General features: G+C 34.2%; 1 protein-coding gene across 3 annotated transcripts in view; it reads right to left on the reverse strand.

Moving 5' to 3' along the window:
* Nucleotides 1–12,776, reverse strand: part of PHIP (pleckstrin homology domain interacting protein) — a 155,940-nt gene that overhangs the window by 35,444 nt on the left and 107,720 nt on the right. For all 3 annotated transcript variants that reach the window (XM_062186399.1, XM_062186398.1, XM_062186401.1), the window contains exons 25-31: nt 12,212–12,319; nt 11,255–11,379; nt 11,045–11,127; nt 6,458–6,569; nt 6,213–6,274; nt 2,922–3,077; nt 1,580–1,700 (exon numbers count right to left, since the gene is read on the reverse strand). In XM_062186399.1, the coding sequence (XP_062042383.1) occupies nt 1,580–1,700; nt 2,922–3,077; nt 6,213–6,274; nt 6,458–6,569; nt 11,045–11,127; nt 11,255–11,379; nt 12,212–12,319 (767 nt within the window). The remainder of the gene's footprint in view (nt 1–1,579; nt 1,701–2,921; nt 3,078–6,212; nt 6,275–6,457; nt 6,570–11,044; nt 11,128–11,254; nt 11,380–12,211; nt 12,320–12,776) is intronic.

Consider the following 12,776-nt stretch of genomic DNA (forward strand, 5'->3'; position numbering starts at 1 on the left):
CTGCAACAGCACTCATATGTGGAATATAAAAAAAAAAAAATGATCTCACAGACGTTAAGAGCATAATGGTGCCTACCAGAGACCAGGAAGAGAGGGATGGGTAAAGGTTAATTAACAGGTATTAAGTGATAGCTAGGTAACAATAGGAAGTTCTGATATTCTGTGTGACTAAAGATAATGCTAATATCTACATTTTTTGCTATTAAAAAATACCAATTGAAAGATAGGATTTCGGATGTTTGTACCAAAATGTTAAATGTTTGGGGACACAGATGTTTATCCAATTTGGACATTATGCAAGTATATTCTTGTATAGAACAATCTCCTATCATAAATATTTTTTATGTGTCAGTTAAAAACAAACAAAAACCCAAGATGTCTTGAATAATCAGTCTCAGAAAGCTTCCTTCTAAGGTTGCTGAACATACCAAGTGCTAGGAGGGTGTCATGAAAGCCAGCTTAGTGCCTCTACCTAAAACCTGGGCCCAAGAATCTCTTCCATCTGGCTATCCCCGAGTTCTAACTTTTATTATAAACCAGTAATAGTGAGAAAAGCGGAAAATACAATGTTGACTTGCTAAGCAAAAAATATTTAAGAAAAATCAAAACCAAAAATAAATTTCATTATGTAAGCTCTATATAAAGTTTTAAAATTATTTTTTGACCATTTTAGGAAATAAACCTACAAAGACTAAGAATGCAATGTTATTGAAATTTTTAACTGAGATGCAAATAAACTGAAATTTCTCCTAGGGGCCAGTGCTATGGTGCAGTGAATTAAAGCCCTGGCCGGAAGCGCCAACATCCCATATGGGCACTGGTTCTTGTCCTGGCTGCTCCTCTTCCAATCCAGCTCTCTGCTATGGCCTAGGATAGCAGTGCAAAATGGCCCAAGTGCTTGGACCCCTGCACCCACATGGGAGACCAGAAGAAGCTCCGGGCTCCTGGCTTCGGATCGGCGCAGCTCCGGCCACTGTGGCCATCTGGGGAGTGAACCAGCAGATGAAAGACCTCTCTCTCTGTAACTCTTTCAAATAAATAAAATATATATATATTTTTAAAATTTCATCTAGTCTTTAACTGTAATTCTATTTCACACTAAACCACACGTATAAAAATTCATCTGCATCTTTTCTAACTTCATCTTTCATAATTATTCATAGGCTAAATACAAGTAAAATGAACACAACTTTTATATTAAGAAAAATCCATGAACAAACAAGTACTTTTATGTTATCTAGGAGAATTTAAATATTTTGGCTTGCTTTATAAAACATAATGTAAAGACAATGAGCATCAAGTCATATCAGCACCTAGGAAAACAACTATCCAGGAATCATTTCCAGGTGTGGTCTATGACTAACAGTAAAGGCACTACTGGGATCTTGTTAGAAATGCAGAATCTCAGTGCTACTTCCAAACCATTTGAACAGCTTCTACAATTTCCCAAAATTCTCAGGTGATTCATGAGTGTATCAGTGAATATCTAAAATTGAGACAACACTGCTATAAAGCAGTAAATGGGTGAAAGGATCATTACAGCTTTACTTTGGTAGTAGCTACATCAAATGGTTCTAACCTGTAAAATCTGTTTTCCAGTCTTTGTTTAATTGTACTTAGATCCGTTGGATATGCCACTACTGTGCAATACATGGGATAGGCTTGCAGATCCACAGGGGCCACAAATGCTGAAGCAATATCTAAAATAAATAAATAAATAAGTTTTAAAATGTATTTTTGTTGCTTAAAATTATTAAAGAATTCTGCTTGAATTAAAACTTCAGTCCTAATCCAGATAACCATTAGTCTGCCACTACAGTTCAGCTAACATAAGTTTCACTTTTATTGCATCTATATTAGCACAGCAAAATTCTAGGGATATTTTTAATTCATAGACCCATCAGTATGAAGAAACGACTGGTAATATATATTAATTATGATTAGTAAAAACAAAACATATGTATTTCTGTAACTGATAGCTGGCCATCCCTAAATCTATATATTTTCATGTTTTTGACAAAGCCACTCTACCATTTATGTTGTAATATACTGCATTTAAATATAACCTTTGATTTTATCAAAACTTATCACCTTATAAATCTTTACAATGTTATTCTGTAAAATATTAGGAAAACAGAGAAAACAAACCCAGAAGTATTTCACTCAGCATTACTAACTTAATAGCATATACTAAACTGGTAAAGTTTTTAAAAACCAGAACAGTCAAAATCACTATTTTTTTTGCTCATTCACATATAAAACTACTTCATGTTTTAATAATGCCATAATTATTTAAAGTAGTAATAGAAGTAGAACTATGAAGTGTTGCCATTTTATAAAACACTTCCATTTTGAATATCATTCAATCTGAGTGTCCAGCTCTTCTCATTCATTTTAATTTCTTCCCAGACTCTTCGACACTGATTTCTTACAGACACAGTGGGTTGATATAAACCCATGAGTTTATATTTACTTAGAGAACCCAGAGTTCAGATAATCAGGTTTTACAGTCTGTATTGACGTTTTTTTTTTCAAATGAAGCAAAGTAGCTTATATACCTTTTTCTATCCCCTTAAAAAGATTCTTCTGTGCCTGTGTTCAGCTTTCTAGTCTTCTCCAATTCACCTCATGTCAGCTTGAATAGCAAAGGTTTTCAAAGTAGGTTGTGGAGGACCCAGATTTTTCAGATATAAAAAATTAAAAATCAAAAATCTAGAAGGTCCTCATTCTGAAATTCAGCTAGAATAACACCATTATAACAGTTTTGGATATTTAGATCTTATGTAAAGTCTCACTCAAAAAAAAAAAAAAAAACAGGTTCTAGTGAAAAATGCTCAAAAATTTATGATACTGTGATAAAACTCTCAAATAACAGTGCTTTTTGCAAGCTTTCCTATATCGATGCTATTGTTAATATTTACCTAGTGTCATCAACTGGTTTATTCCTGTCACAATCCTTTCACATTCTTCATCCCTGGGATTGGTACCCCATTCTCCATCAAGAGGTTTATAGATTAATGATCTGCATTCGTTATCAGTTAAAGGAACACTGGTACCTAGTTCTTCAGGAAATACAGCTGAAATGCAGAGACAGAAAAAGCAGGTTAATATTAATATTTAGGTTATCTTTAGAAAATAAAACCGATTATTGTCTTAAAATACCTTATAAAAATTTGGTAAATATTTTCATAAAGGACAGTATATTTCAAGGGTCAATAAAGTTTATTTTTTAAAAGATGCTAAGTATAAATTATCCTTTATCAATACAGTAATCTAGAAAATTATTTTCCAAAACTATATCTCAAAACACTATTTTTTTTTAACTTTTATTTAATGAATATAAATTTCCAAAGTACAGCTTATGGATTACAATGGCTTCCCCCCCCTTAACTTCCCTCCCACCTGCAACCCTCCCCTCTCCCGCTCCCTCTCCCCTTCCATTCACATCAAGATTCATTTTCACTTCTCTTTATATACAGAAGATCAGTTTAGTATATATTAAGTAAATATTTCAACAGTTTGCCGCCACATAGCAAGACAGAGTGAAAAAATACTGTTGGAGTACTAGTTATAGCATTAAATAACAGTGTACAGCACAATAATCAAATTTTCAGGTGAAGTAGAAATCAATTCTATGAAATGATGCAAATTTCCAAGTTTCATGAGTTTTATAATTTAATTGCATTTTTACTTTGATAAAACACAAGGTGACTGAACTAAAGAAGATGTTTTTCAAGTTTTTTAATGCAGGAGAGAGAATGATATAGCTAATTCTAATACATTTTGCTCTTAAATGATGATGGTATACTTTCTTGTGCTACTAAATCTTAACATTTTAAGTAAGATCAATAGAGATCTATTGGTAGCAATATAACATCTACAAATGTGCCAAGTACTTTTCCCTTTAGACTAGATTTCATCAGAGAAATATTGGAAAATAAGCCATTGTTTGTAAATAATCAGAATTCTTCCTTCTTGCAAACTGTAACTAAACTTTATGGGTACATACATATGTGAATCAAACAAAATAAAAACCTCTTTATACACACATATATAAGGATACGTCAAAAGTTTATGGCAAATTGAATTAAAAGCTGTTTTGGGTATAAAAAATTTGTGAAACATTTATATGAAGGGTCTTCATAAGGTTCACAGAAAATGCATGGTACGAAAACAACTATACATAGATTTCAAAAACTTTTTGCGCCACATAAAATTTAATTATAGTTGCCCATAAACTTTTTGAAGCACCTACTGGGAAACAAAATCAACTAGTGTTATAATTCATTTTTTTAAATAACCAAGGCATTACTACACCTATTAGCTTCATTTCTCATAGTCCAATATTGAACTCCTAATAGTGCAATGTGACTTCTTTCAAACTCTGACACGGGAGAGAGACATAACCAAAACTTAAGTCATGTAACAGTGTTACAAACTAACATATTGGGATTTTTATTCAAATTTTTATTTTTATTTGAAAGGGAGAGATATACAGCAAAAGACTAAGACAGAGAGGAAGATTTTCCACATGCTGGTTCACTCCCAAAATGCCCACAAAAACAGGGACTGGGCCACACCAAAGCCAAGAGCCACTGAGAACTCAATCTGGGCCTCCCTTGTGGGTGGCAGTGTCCCAAGTTATCACCTGTTGCTTCCCATGGCACACAACAGAAACCTGGAGTTGGGAGTACAGCCTGGACTTGAAACCTGACAGTCTGATGTGAGATGTGGGTGTCCCAACTGGTGTCTCAAATCAGAGTACCAAATGCCTACCCTATTTCTTATTTTTGAAAAGCTCTAAATTAGCAGGGACATGAGAAATGTATTAGTAGTACAGAATATTCAAAATGACAATTCCTGCAAAGAACTAAAACTTCAACAAATATCAGCATGATCATTTTTCTAATTTCTAAAGTTTACCAGGTTGGGTTTATTTTCTCCAATCGAATCTTTTCTTGCACTTTTTAGATTAACTACTGAATAATCTCATTGTAAATGATTATTTCTACTATGTTACAAATTAAATGTTTTTTTTTTTTTTAATCTTATTTTTTCTAAAACGTGAGAGAAAGAGACAGACAAAGAAGAAACTTTCATCTGCTGGTTCACTCCACATATATCTGCAATAGCCAAGGGCCAGGAAGCCAGGATCTGGGAACTCAATCCAGGTGTTGCACATGTATGGCAGGAACCCAGTGACTTGAGCCATTACAGCTGCTACATCACTGGAGCCTACATTAGTAGGAAGTTGGAGTTAGGAGCCAGAGTCAGATATCGAATGTGGGACGCAAGTGTTTTCAAGTAATAAGCTAAAACACTAGCCCATAAAGACCTTTATTTTTATCTAATAGTGAAAATAATACGCTGTGCTGTATGTGTGCAGAATAAAAGAAGTCCTCATAATCGTATCCTCTATAAATCATCGTGATTAGTAATCAATTTTTTAAGGCATATACAATTGCGTGTTATTTTTTAAGAATTGAAACAAAAATGGTGTTGAGATAGAATACATGATCTCCAGACTTCAGCTGAAGATCTCTTCTAAGTATAAGGAAAATGTTATATTCAAGCCTACTGCTAACTTGCAAATCCTGATTCTCAGGTCACGTGCAAGATGATGGCTATTATTAATTCTAAGTACCTCTTCATTGACATCTGACATGTGTTACGCTCTATAATATGCACTTTACACAGAAAATGTTAGTTAGCCCTCAAATCAGCCCAATAATTTCAAAGGCAGAGTCCTAAGAATCTGGGATTTTGAAACGTCATGGAATTTGTCAAGATCACACAGAAAATGTCACAGTCAAAATGTAACTATGTCATTCTAACTCAAAAGTCTGACCTTTCTTCACTATTATGTTACTTTCTAGAGTCTAACTATTCTGCTAGAGTTAACTAAAATTTCTTTGCCCCCCTAAATGCTCAATTTTAGGAATCAATAATTAACAAAACAGCTTCATATTTTGTTATAATAAGTTTAATTCAATATTCCATTTTAGACTATCAATTCCTAGTGAGCAAAGATTAGGTTTATTTTGTTCATTGTAGAGGGCTTCTTCCCTTACTGCTAGAGAGTCAACAGCAGGTACACAATCACTATTTCTGAAAACTTTCTATTTGATCCTTGCAACAACCCTATGCAGTATCAAGTTAGCAATCAGATTTCTTAGTTAAGAAAGTAGCTCCAAAATCTAACATACACTTACCATTATTTGGTATCAGCTCCATATCCCAAGGACTCATTTTTTCTGTATCTCCATTGTCCCAGCTTTAAGGAAGAAAAATTCTTATATTAAAAAAAAAAATCTAACTCTTGTAAAGCACTTTTTATAAAATCACATTAAAATAATTGTTTCAGTGTTGAAAATCGATGTCTTTAACCCTTTTATTAATAAATGGTGAAAAATTCAAAGCAAGTCTGACTGAACTGAAACCCAAGAAATTTCCTTACCAAACATTATAGCACTGAAATAAACTATCCGGGTATTCAGGCTGGAGAGGTTCCTGGCTTTCAATTGTTCCAAACCACCAGGCATCATCTATGACTGATCTGAAACGGTCACCTGGAAAAGAACAGCATCCTCTTATTAATCTGAAATGTGCTGCTGTTATCGTTACTTGTTTCCCCTAAAGTATGCCCTTAACATTCTTAAGCTGCCTGTATTTCATAAGACAAAGTGATCTACCAGTTCCAAACATAAGTAAAATCAATATTGTTGAGGGGGAAAAGGCATTTAACAAACATACTTCAAGTGTGACTTAGTTGCCAATTCCAATTTCTAAATTTCATTAAGATATGAACAAACATACTGTCTTAAGCATTCTTACCAAACAATCTTTTTTTTTTTTACATGCTGGTCCTGATTTTCCAATTGACCCTTGACTTTTTTTTTTATCTTTTTTAAAAATTTTATTCAAGGTATGCAAGTTTCATGTATTTCATATATACAGATTTAGAAACTTCCCACCCTACCATCCTTCCTGCCCACACTCCCACCCTACTTCTCCTCCTTCTCCTTAATTCATACAAAGATCCATTTTCTATTTTCCCTGATCTGGGGTAATCAACAGAGTATCTAAAATGTAATGTATTAGAGTGAAATGGACATTTTGAGATTCTATGATTGTTTACAGCCCTTGTCTCTACTGTTCAGGAATAGTGTCTTTTTCTTCATACTATTTGTCAATCTTTTAGTGTAGGCTTAACATTAGGAGTACAAAATAAACTGAAAATAGATCTTTGTATTAAAAAAAAAAACAACTAGATTTTAAATTCATCATTAGGTTTGTGTCTAAACTTTTCATTTAAATAAAATATAGCTTAGGTAATTTCCGATGTAGCCTATCTTTAATTTCTTAAATTCTGCAGACAAGTTTCCCCAATCAACAATCAAAACTCCTGCCTAAAACAACAAAAACAACCCAAAAATTTCAACTTGCCTTCTTTCATCTCAATCACCCCATTATACTACACTTTCCTGTTTAAAAACAAAAACAAGTCATCTGTGAAAGCATATTTTTGTGTCTACTTGATTATCCAACTCCATTCAGCTGTTGTGATAAACTACTTTTTCCAAAGACACTGATAAACTACAAATGTGCCATATGAAATCTGTAGTGATTCTCTTCCATTGTGCAATACTTTGCCCTCCCATAGCTTCTACAATACTTAGTTTCCTTCCAGCTACCACAGGCTAGAGTTGGATTCAATAATGTATCTGTGTGACTTTGAATATGTAGGTATTTTTGAACTTCATTTTCTTCATCTATAAAATAGAAATGGTGACATCTGTATTATTGTAGTTTTTGAGTAATGCCTTATTAGAATACTCTTCACATTTTTAACAGTTAAAAAATGAATCATTTTATTAACTAATCTATATCAACCCCATAAAGACAAAAGTATTTGTATTCAAACCCATAAAGACAAAAGTATTTATCTTTTTTAACCAAAAAGAAATTAAAATTTATATTTATAAAGACATATCGTATAAAATGACTAAAAATTTAAAAAATTAAAGATGGTAAAAAAGAAATAAAATTAGTGATCGGAGTATGTAAACAGAATACAACTGCACATTGTTTAAATTTAGAGAGAAATTAAAACATTTTCAGTGGGTATATATGTTTGTTTGTATCCAAGTGTTAAGAAGGACACATGAGGGATCTGGGTTATGGTGTAGTGAGGTAAGTCACCACATGTGACGCCAGCATCCTGAATTATATAGTGCTGATTCAAGGCCCAGCTACTTTGCTTCTGATGCAACTCACTTCTAATGTTCCTCCTGGGAAAGCAGAGGAAGAAAGCCAACTACCTGGCCTCCTGCTACCACATAGGAGACTTGGATGGAGTTGCATGTTCTTGGCTTTGACCATCTCTGGAGTGAACCAGTGGACAGAAGATACCTCTCTCTGTCTTTCCCTGTCCATCAGCCTTTGAAATAAATAAATCAATCTTTTAAAATAATGAAATATGAACTATTACTAGATTAGGAGTCTTTAATTGCTCCTCCGATGCAAACTGGCAACACTGTGTTTAGGGAGAAGCTACTATATAATTTAAGAAACAGCATTCTTGATATCACCTTAACTTTACAGTAAACATAAAGAAGAGTATCAGAGACCTATTTCTTATGACCCTATACAGATTGATGATATTATGTTAAGAACTGTGTCATGTGTGCCTATTGGTAATCAACAATATGTGTAGAATAGTACTGAAGAAGCAAAGACTAGGAGCCACCATTCAGAATAGGTTGAAAACACTTCAAAGGATAGGCTAAAGTAAAAATTATTACCAGTTTAATTTTAAATGGCAGTTTGTATGTAGATATACATATCTTCAGATGTAAAAGACCAATCAGATACTACATTTATAGAAAATACTAATTTATAAATATAGGAAAAAACTTACAAGATTCAAGTGAGAAAATTCTTTCATTCATTCATTTGAAATCTCTTTAATTTGTCCAATACCTGCCATATTTCTATGCCTAGGTTCTCAGCTCACTTTAGGAATATTCTTGGATTCTGCTTTCTAGTAGTTCTTCTGCAATTTATTGGCAGATGCACGTCATTAATCTATGTGAATTGTTTTTTAAAAAATCAAATATACCATTGCTTATGACCAAAGCCAAGAAAAACGTTTTCATCTATTTTAACTTAACTATTTCTCCTTGAATTTACTTAATAGATTTCTAAATAATAAGTATACAGCTGTTTCTTATCTCATCAATTTTGGACATCAGGCATTGGCCTTTCAACATAATTGAATATAAAAGGTATGTGTATCATCTTTAATCCATATTCAGTTTTTATTATGACAATGTAAATATCATTTGTTACTAAACTAAAGAACATACAATTCACTTCTTGCGTAATTTTCTTCATTATGCACGATTACCTATGAACTTCTAATTAATCATCTCACATTCTGTACAAACTCAAGTTATAAAAAGCACTGTTCCATTTTATTTCTTACAAAGTCAACTTGTTAATTTATGAGTTTCATTTTTTGTTTTCACTAAAGACATTGGAGGATAACACTCTGGAAAACTTATTTTTAAGACTGGATAAAGTAGCTGCTTTACTAAGACTCCTATTGACTGCTCCCTGGGAATTCCGTTTGTTGTTTCCTATTCTGGTCTTTGAGGGAATTCTGTGTATTTTTCTCTCCTTTCTAACCAACTTTATCAAGACCAATGAAGAAAAGGCAAGTCACCATACCAATGTTTTTCAATGGCATGAGAGGAGAGATGGACTGGTACATCAATTCATATGCTTTTCCAAACCATATAAAACAAGTACATCCATACTACATTTCAAAATGACAATGTCTCTCTTTGAAATTTTTAAGAGAACTACAATAAATAATATATGTTTGTACACAAATTAATGTACCTGAAGTACCTGGAAATATTTATAGATTTTAAAGTTTGAGACTTCATTACAAATTAAAGATGAAAATATGGGCCAGCGCTGTGGCTTAACAGGCTAATCCTCCGCCTTGCAGCGCTGGCACACGGGGTTCTAGTCCCGGTCGGGGCGCCAGATTCTATCCCGGTTGCCCCTCTTCCAGGCCAGCTCTCTGCTATGGCCCAGGAAGGCAGTGGAGGATGGCCCAAGTGCTTGGGCCCTGCACCCGCAAGGGAGACCAGGAGAAGCACCTGGCTCCTGGCTCCTGGCTCCTGGCTTCGGAGCGATGCGCCGGCCGCAGTGGCCATTGGAGGGTGAACCAACGGCAAAAAGGAAGACCTTTCTCTCTGTCTCTCTCTCTCACTATCCACTCTGCCTGTCAAAAAAAAAAAAAAAAAGAAGAAAGAAAATATGGTTAATCAAACCCTAAAAATTCAGTTTAGCTTTATTCCTAGTCCAAATTGTTTTACACTGTGTTAAGGCTTCCTTTGACTTCAAATTTGAATTTTGGTATTAATTTTTTTAGATAAAAACTGAATTCAGGGACCGGTGCTATGGCGCAGTGGGTAAAGTTGCTGCCTGCAGTGCCGGCGTCCCATACGGCTGTCAGTTCTAATCCCCGATGCTCCATTTCTGATCCAGCTCTCTGCTGTGGCCTGGCAAAGCAGTAGAACATGGTCCAAGTCCTTGGGCCCCTACACCCATGTGGAAGAATGGGAAGAAGCTCCTGGCTCCTGCTTCAGATTGGCCCAGCTCTGGCCGTTGCAGCCATCAGGGGAGTAAACCAGTGGATAGAAGATCTCTCTCTCTCTTTCTGCCCCTCCTTCTCTAACTCTGACTTTCAAATAAATAAATAAATCTCGAAAAAAAATTAATTCAACATGTAAAACAGCTAAAAGGAAGAGTAATAATAATTTATAGTCACCAAATATGAGAAGTCTTTCATTCTTAACAACTCATATTTCATCCCTAAACAAAATTTAAAAATATCTTAAACATATCTTACCTTCTTATTAGCATTCCTATAAATGGTAAGATTTATCTGATTAGCTTGTTCTAAATTATGATCATTTATTAGGAAAAAGACATAGCAAACACTTAAAGGTTTAAATGCATTACTCACCTATATTCCACCGTCTGTATTTTGCATCATCAAATTGTTGTCTTAAGACTAGAAAATCTATAACATCAGGCATATCGTGGTATCTAATTATAAAGAGAAAAATTCATTAGGACACACACTTAAAAATATCTAAAAGATATTCAAATTTATCTGAATCTTGAAAATGATCTACAATACTAAGAAATAATTGCCTCTTTCAACAGTTCTTACTTCATGGTAAATGATCCACCGGTCAGTTTACCAGTATCAGGATCAAGAAAAGCAAGTTTAAGGCAGCAAAGGGTAGGTAATCCCACTTCATACTTTATGCCGACTATTTTCATCAGTTCTTGTTCCTAAGAAAGATACAAAAAAACAGGAAACCATTTTTACAAAATAAACCACACAGACAAGAAAACAATTCAGAATTGCTTTAATCTTAATCTGGTGACTATTCTGTATGTATTTAAAAAATCATTGAGCTGGGGCCAACGCTGTGGCACAGAGGGTTAACACCCTGGCCTGAAGCACCCGCATCCCATATGGGCGCTGGTTGGAGACCCGGCTGCTCCACTTCCAATCCAGCTCTCTGCTGTGGCCTGGGAAAGCAGTAGAAGATGGCCCAAGTCCTTGGGCCCCTGCACCCACGTGGGAGATCCAAAAGAAGCTCCTGGCTTCAAACCCGCACAGCTCCAGCAGTTGTGGTCAATTGGGAAGTAAACCATCGGCTGGAAGATCTCTCTCTCCCTCTCTCTCTCTTCTCTGCGTCTCTACCTCTCCTCTGACTTGCAAATAAGTTTTTTTAAAAAATCACTGGACTATGTACAAAAATAATAAGTAAACACTACTGAAATGAGTTTTTAAATATAGTTCTAAAGACTGCTAGATAATTTTGAATTAATGCTAACAATTCTAGAAATATTCATCAAATTTATAAATTCAAATTTACTTGAAAAATCAGTATTGTCTAAATTTCACTGTAACAAAATTTTGTAGCCCATTTATACACTGTAGAATATAAACCCAATCCTGTGTGTCTTTAGGAAATAAACTATTCTTTATGACTGTTTCAATTAAGCAAAGTATCTTCACGATATAATGTTTCTTATAGTGAAATTAGTAGCACGTAATACACATTTTCATAATTGCACCTGTTGGGTCAATAGCCAAATAAAATCAATACCATACCCGTAGTTCCATTTTATGCCATGGCTGTTTTTTGGGATTAATACTATAAATTTTATTTTTCCGGGCCATTTCAACATATGCTTCATGTCCTTGCCGGAAATAATAAACCTAAAAAGTAAATAAAGTGATAATTTAAAAACTGATACATGTTTCTATTATAACCCAAAATGCAAAGTATCAGCTAAAATTGCAGAGAAATATGAAGTCCTTTGAGCTACAGAAATTCAAATATTGATTTTTTTTCTAATTCCATTCTTCAAGCTATTCAAATGTTTTCTGAAGTATTCTGTTATAACATCACCTTGGTTATACACTTAGAAGTTGAGTTTTTTTTTTTTAGATTTACTATTTTTTTCTTGGATTCCAAGTAAGCTTACTTTGCATAATAAATTTAAAACTACAACAAGAGTTCATAAGTTTATCACTCATTGAATTCTGTTCTCCTCTTCCAATCCAGTTCTCTGCTATGGCCTGGGAAAGCAGTAGAAAACAGCCCAAGTGCTTGGGCCTTTGCACCTGCATGGGAGACCCTTAAGAGGCTCCTGGCTTTGGGTCAGCACAGCTC

The sequence above is a fragment of the Lepus europaeus genome, chromosome 3 (genome assembly GCF_033115175.1).
Source record: "Lepus europaeus isolate LE1 chromosome 3, mLepTim1.pri, whole genome shotgun sequence".
Lineage (NCBI taxonomy): Eukaryota > Metazoa > Chordata > Mammalia > Lagomorpha > Leporidae > Lepus > Lepus europaeus.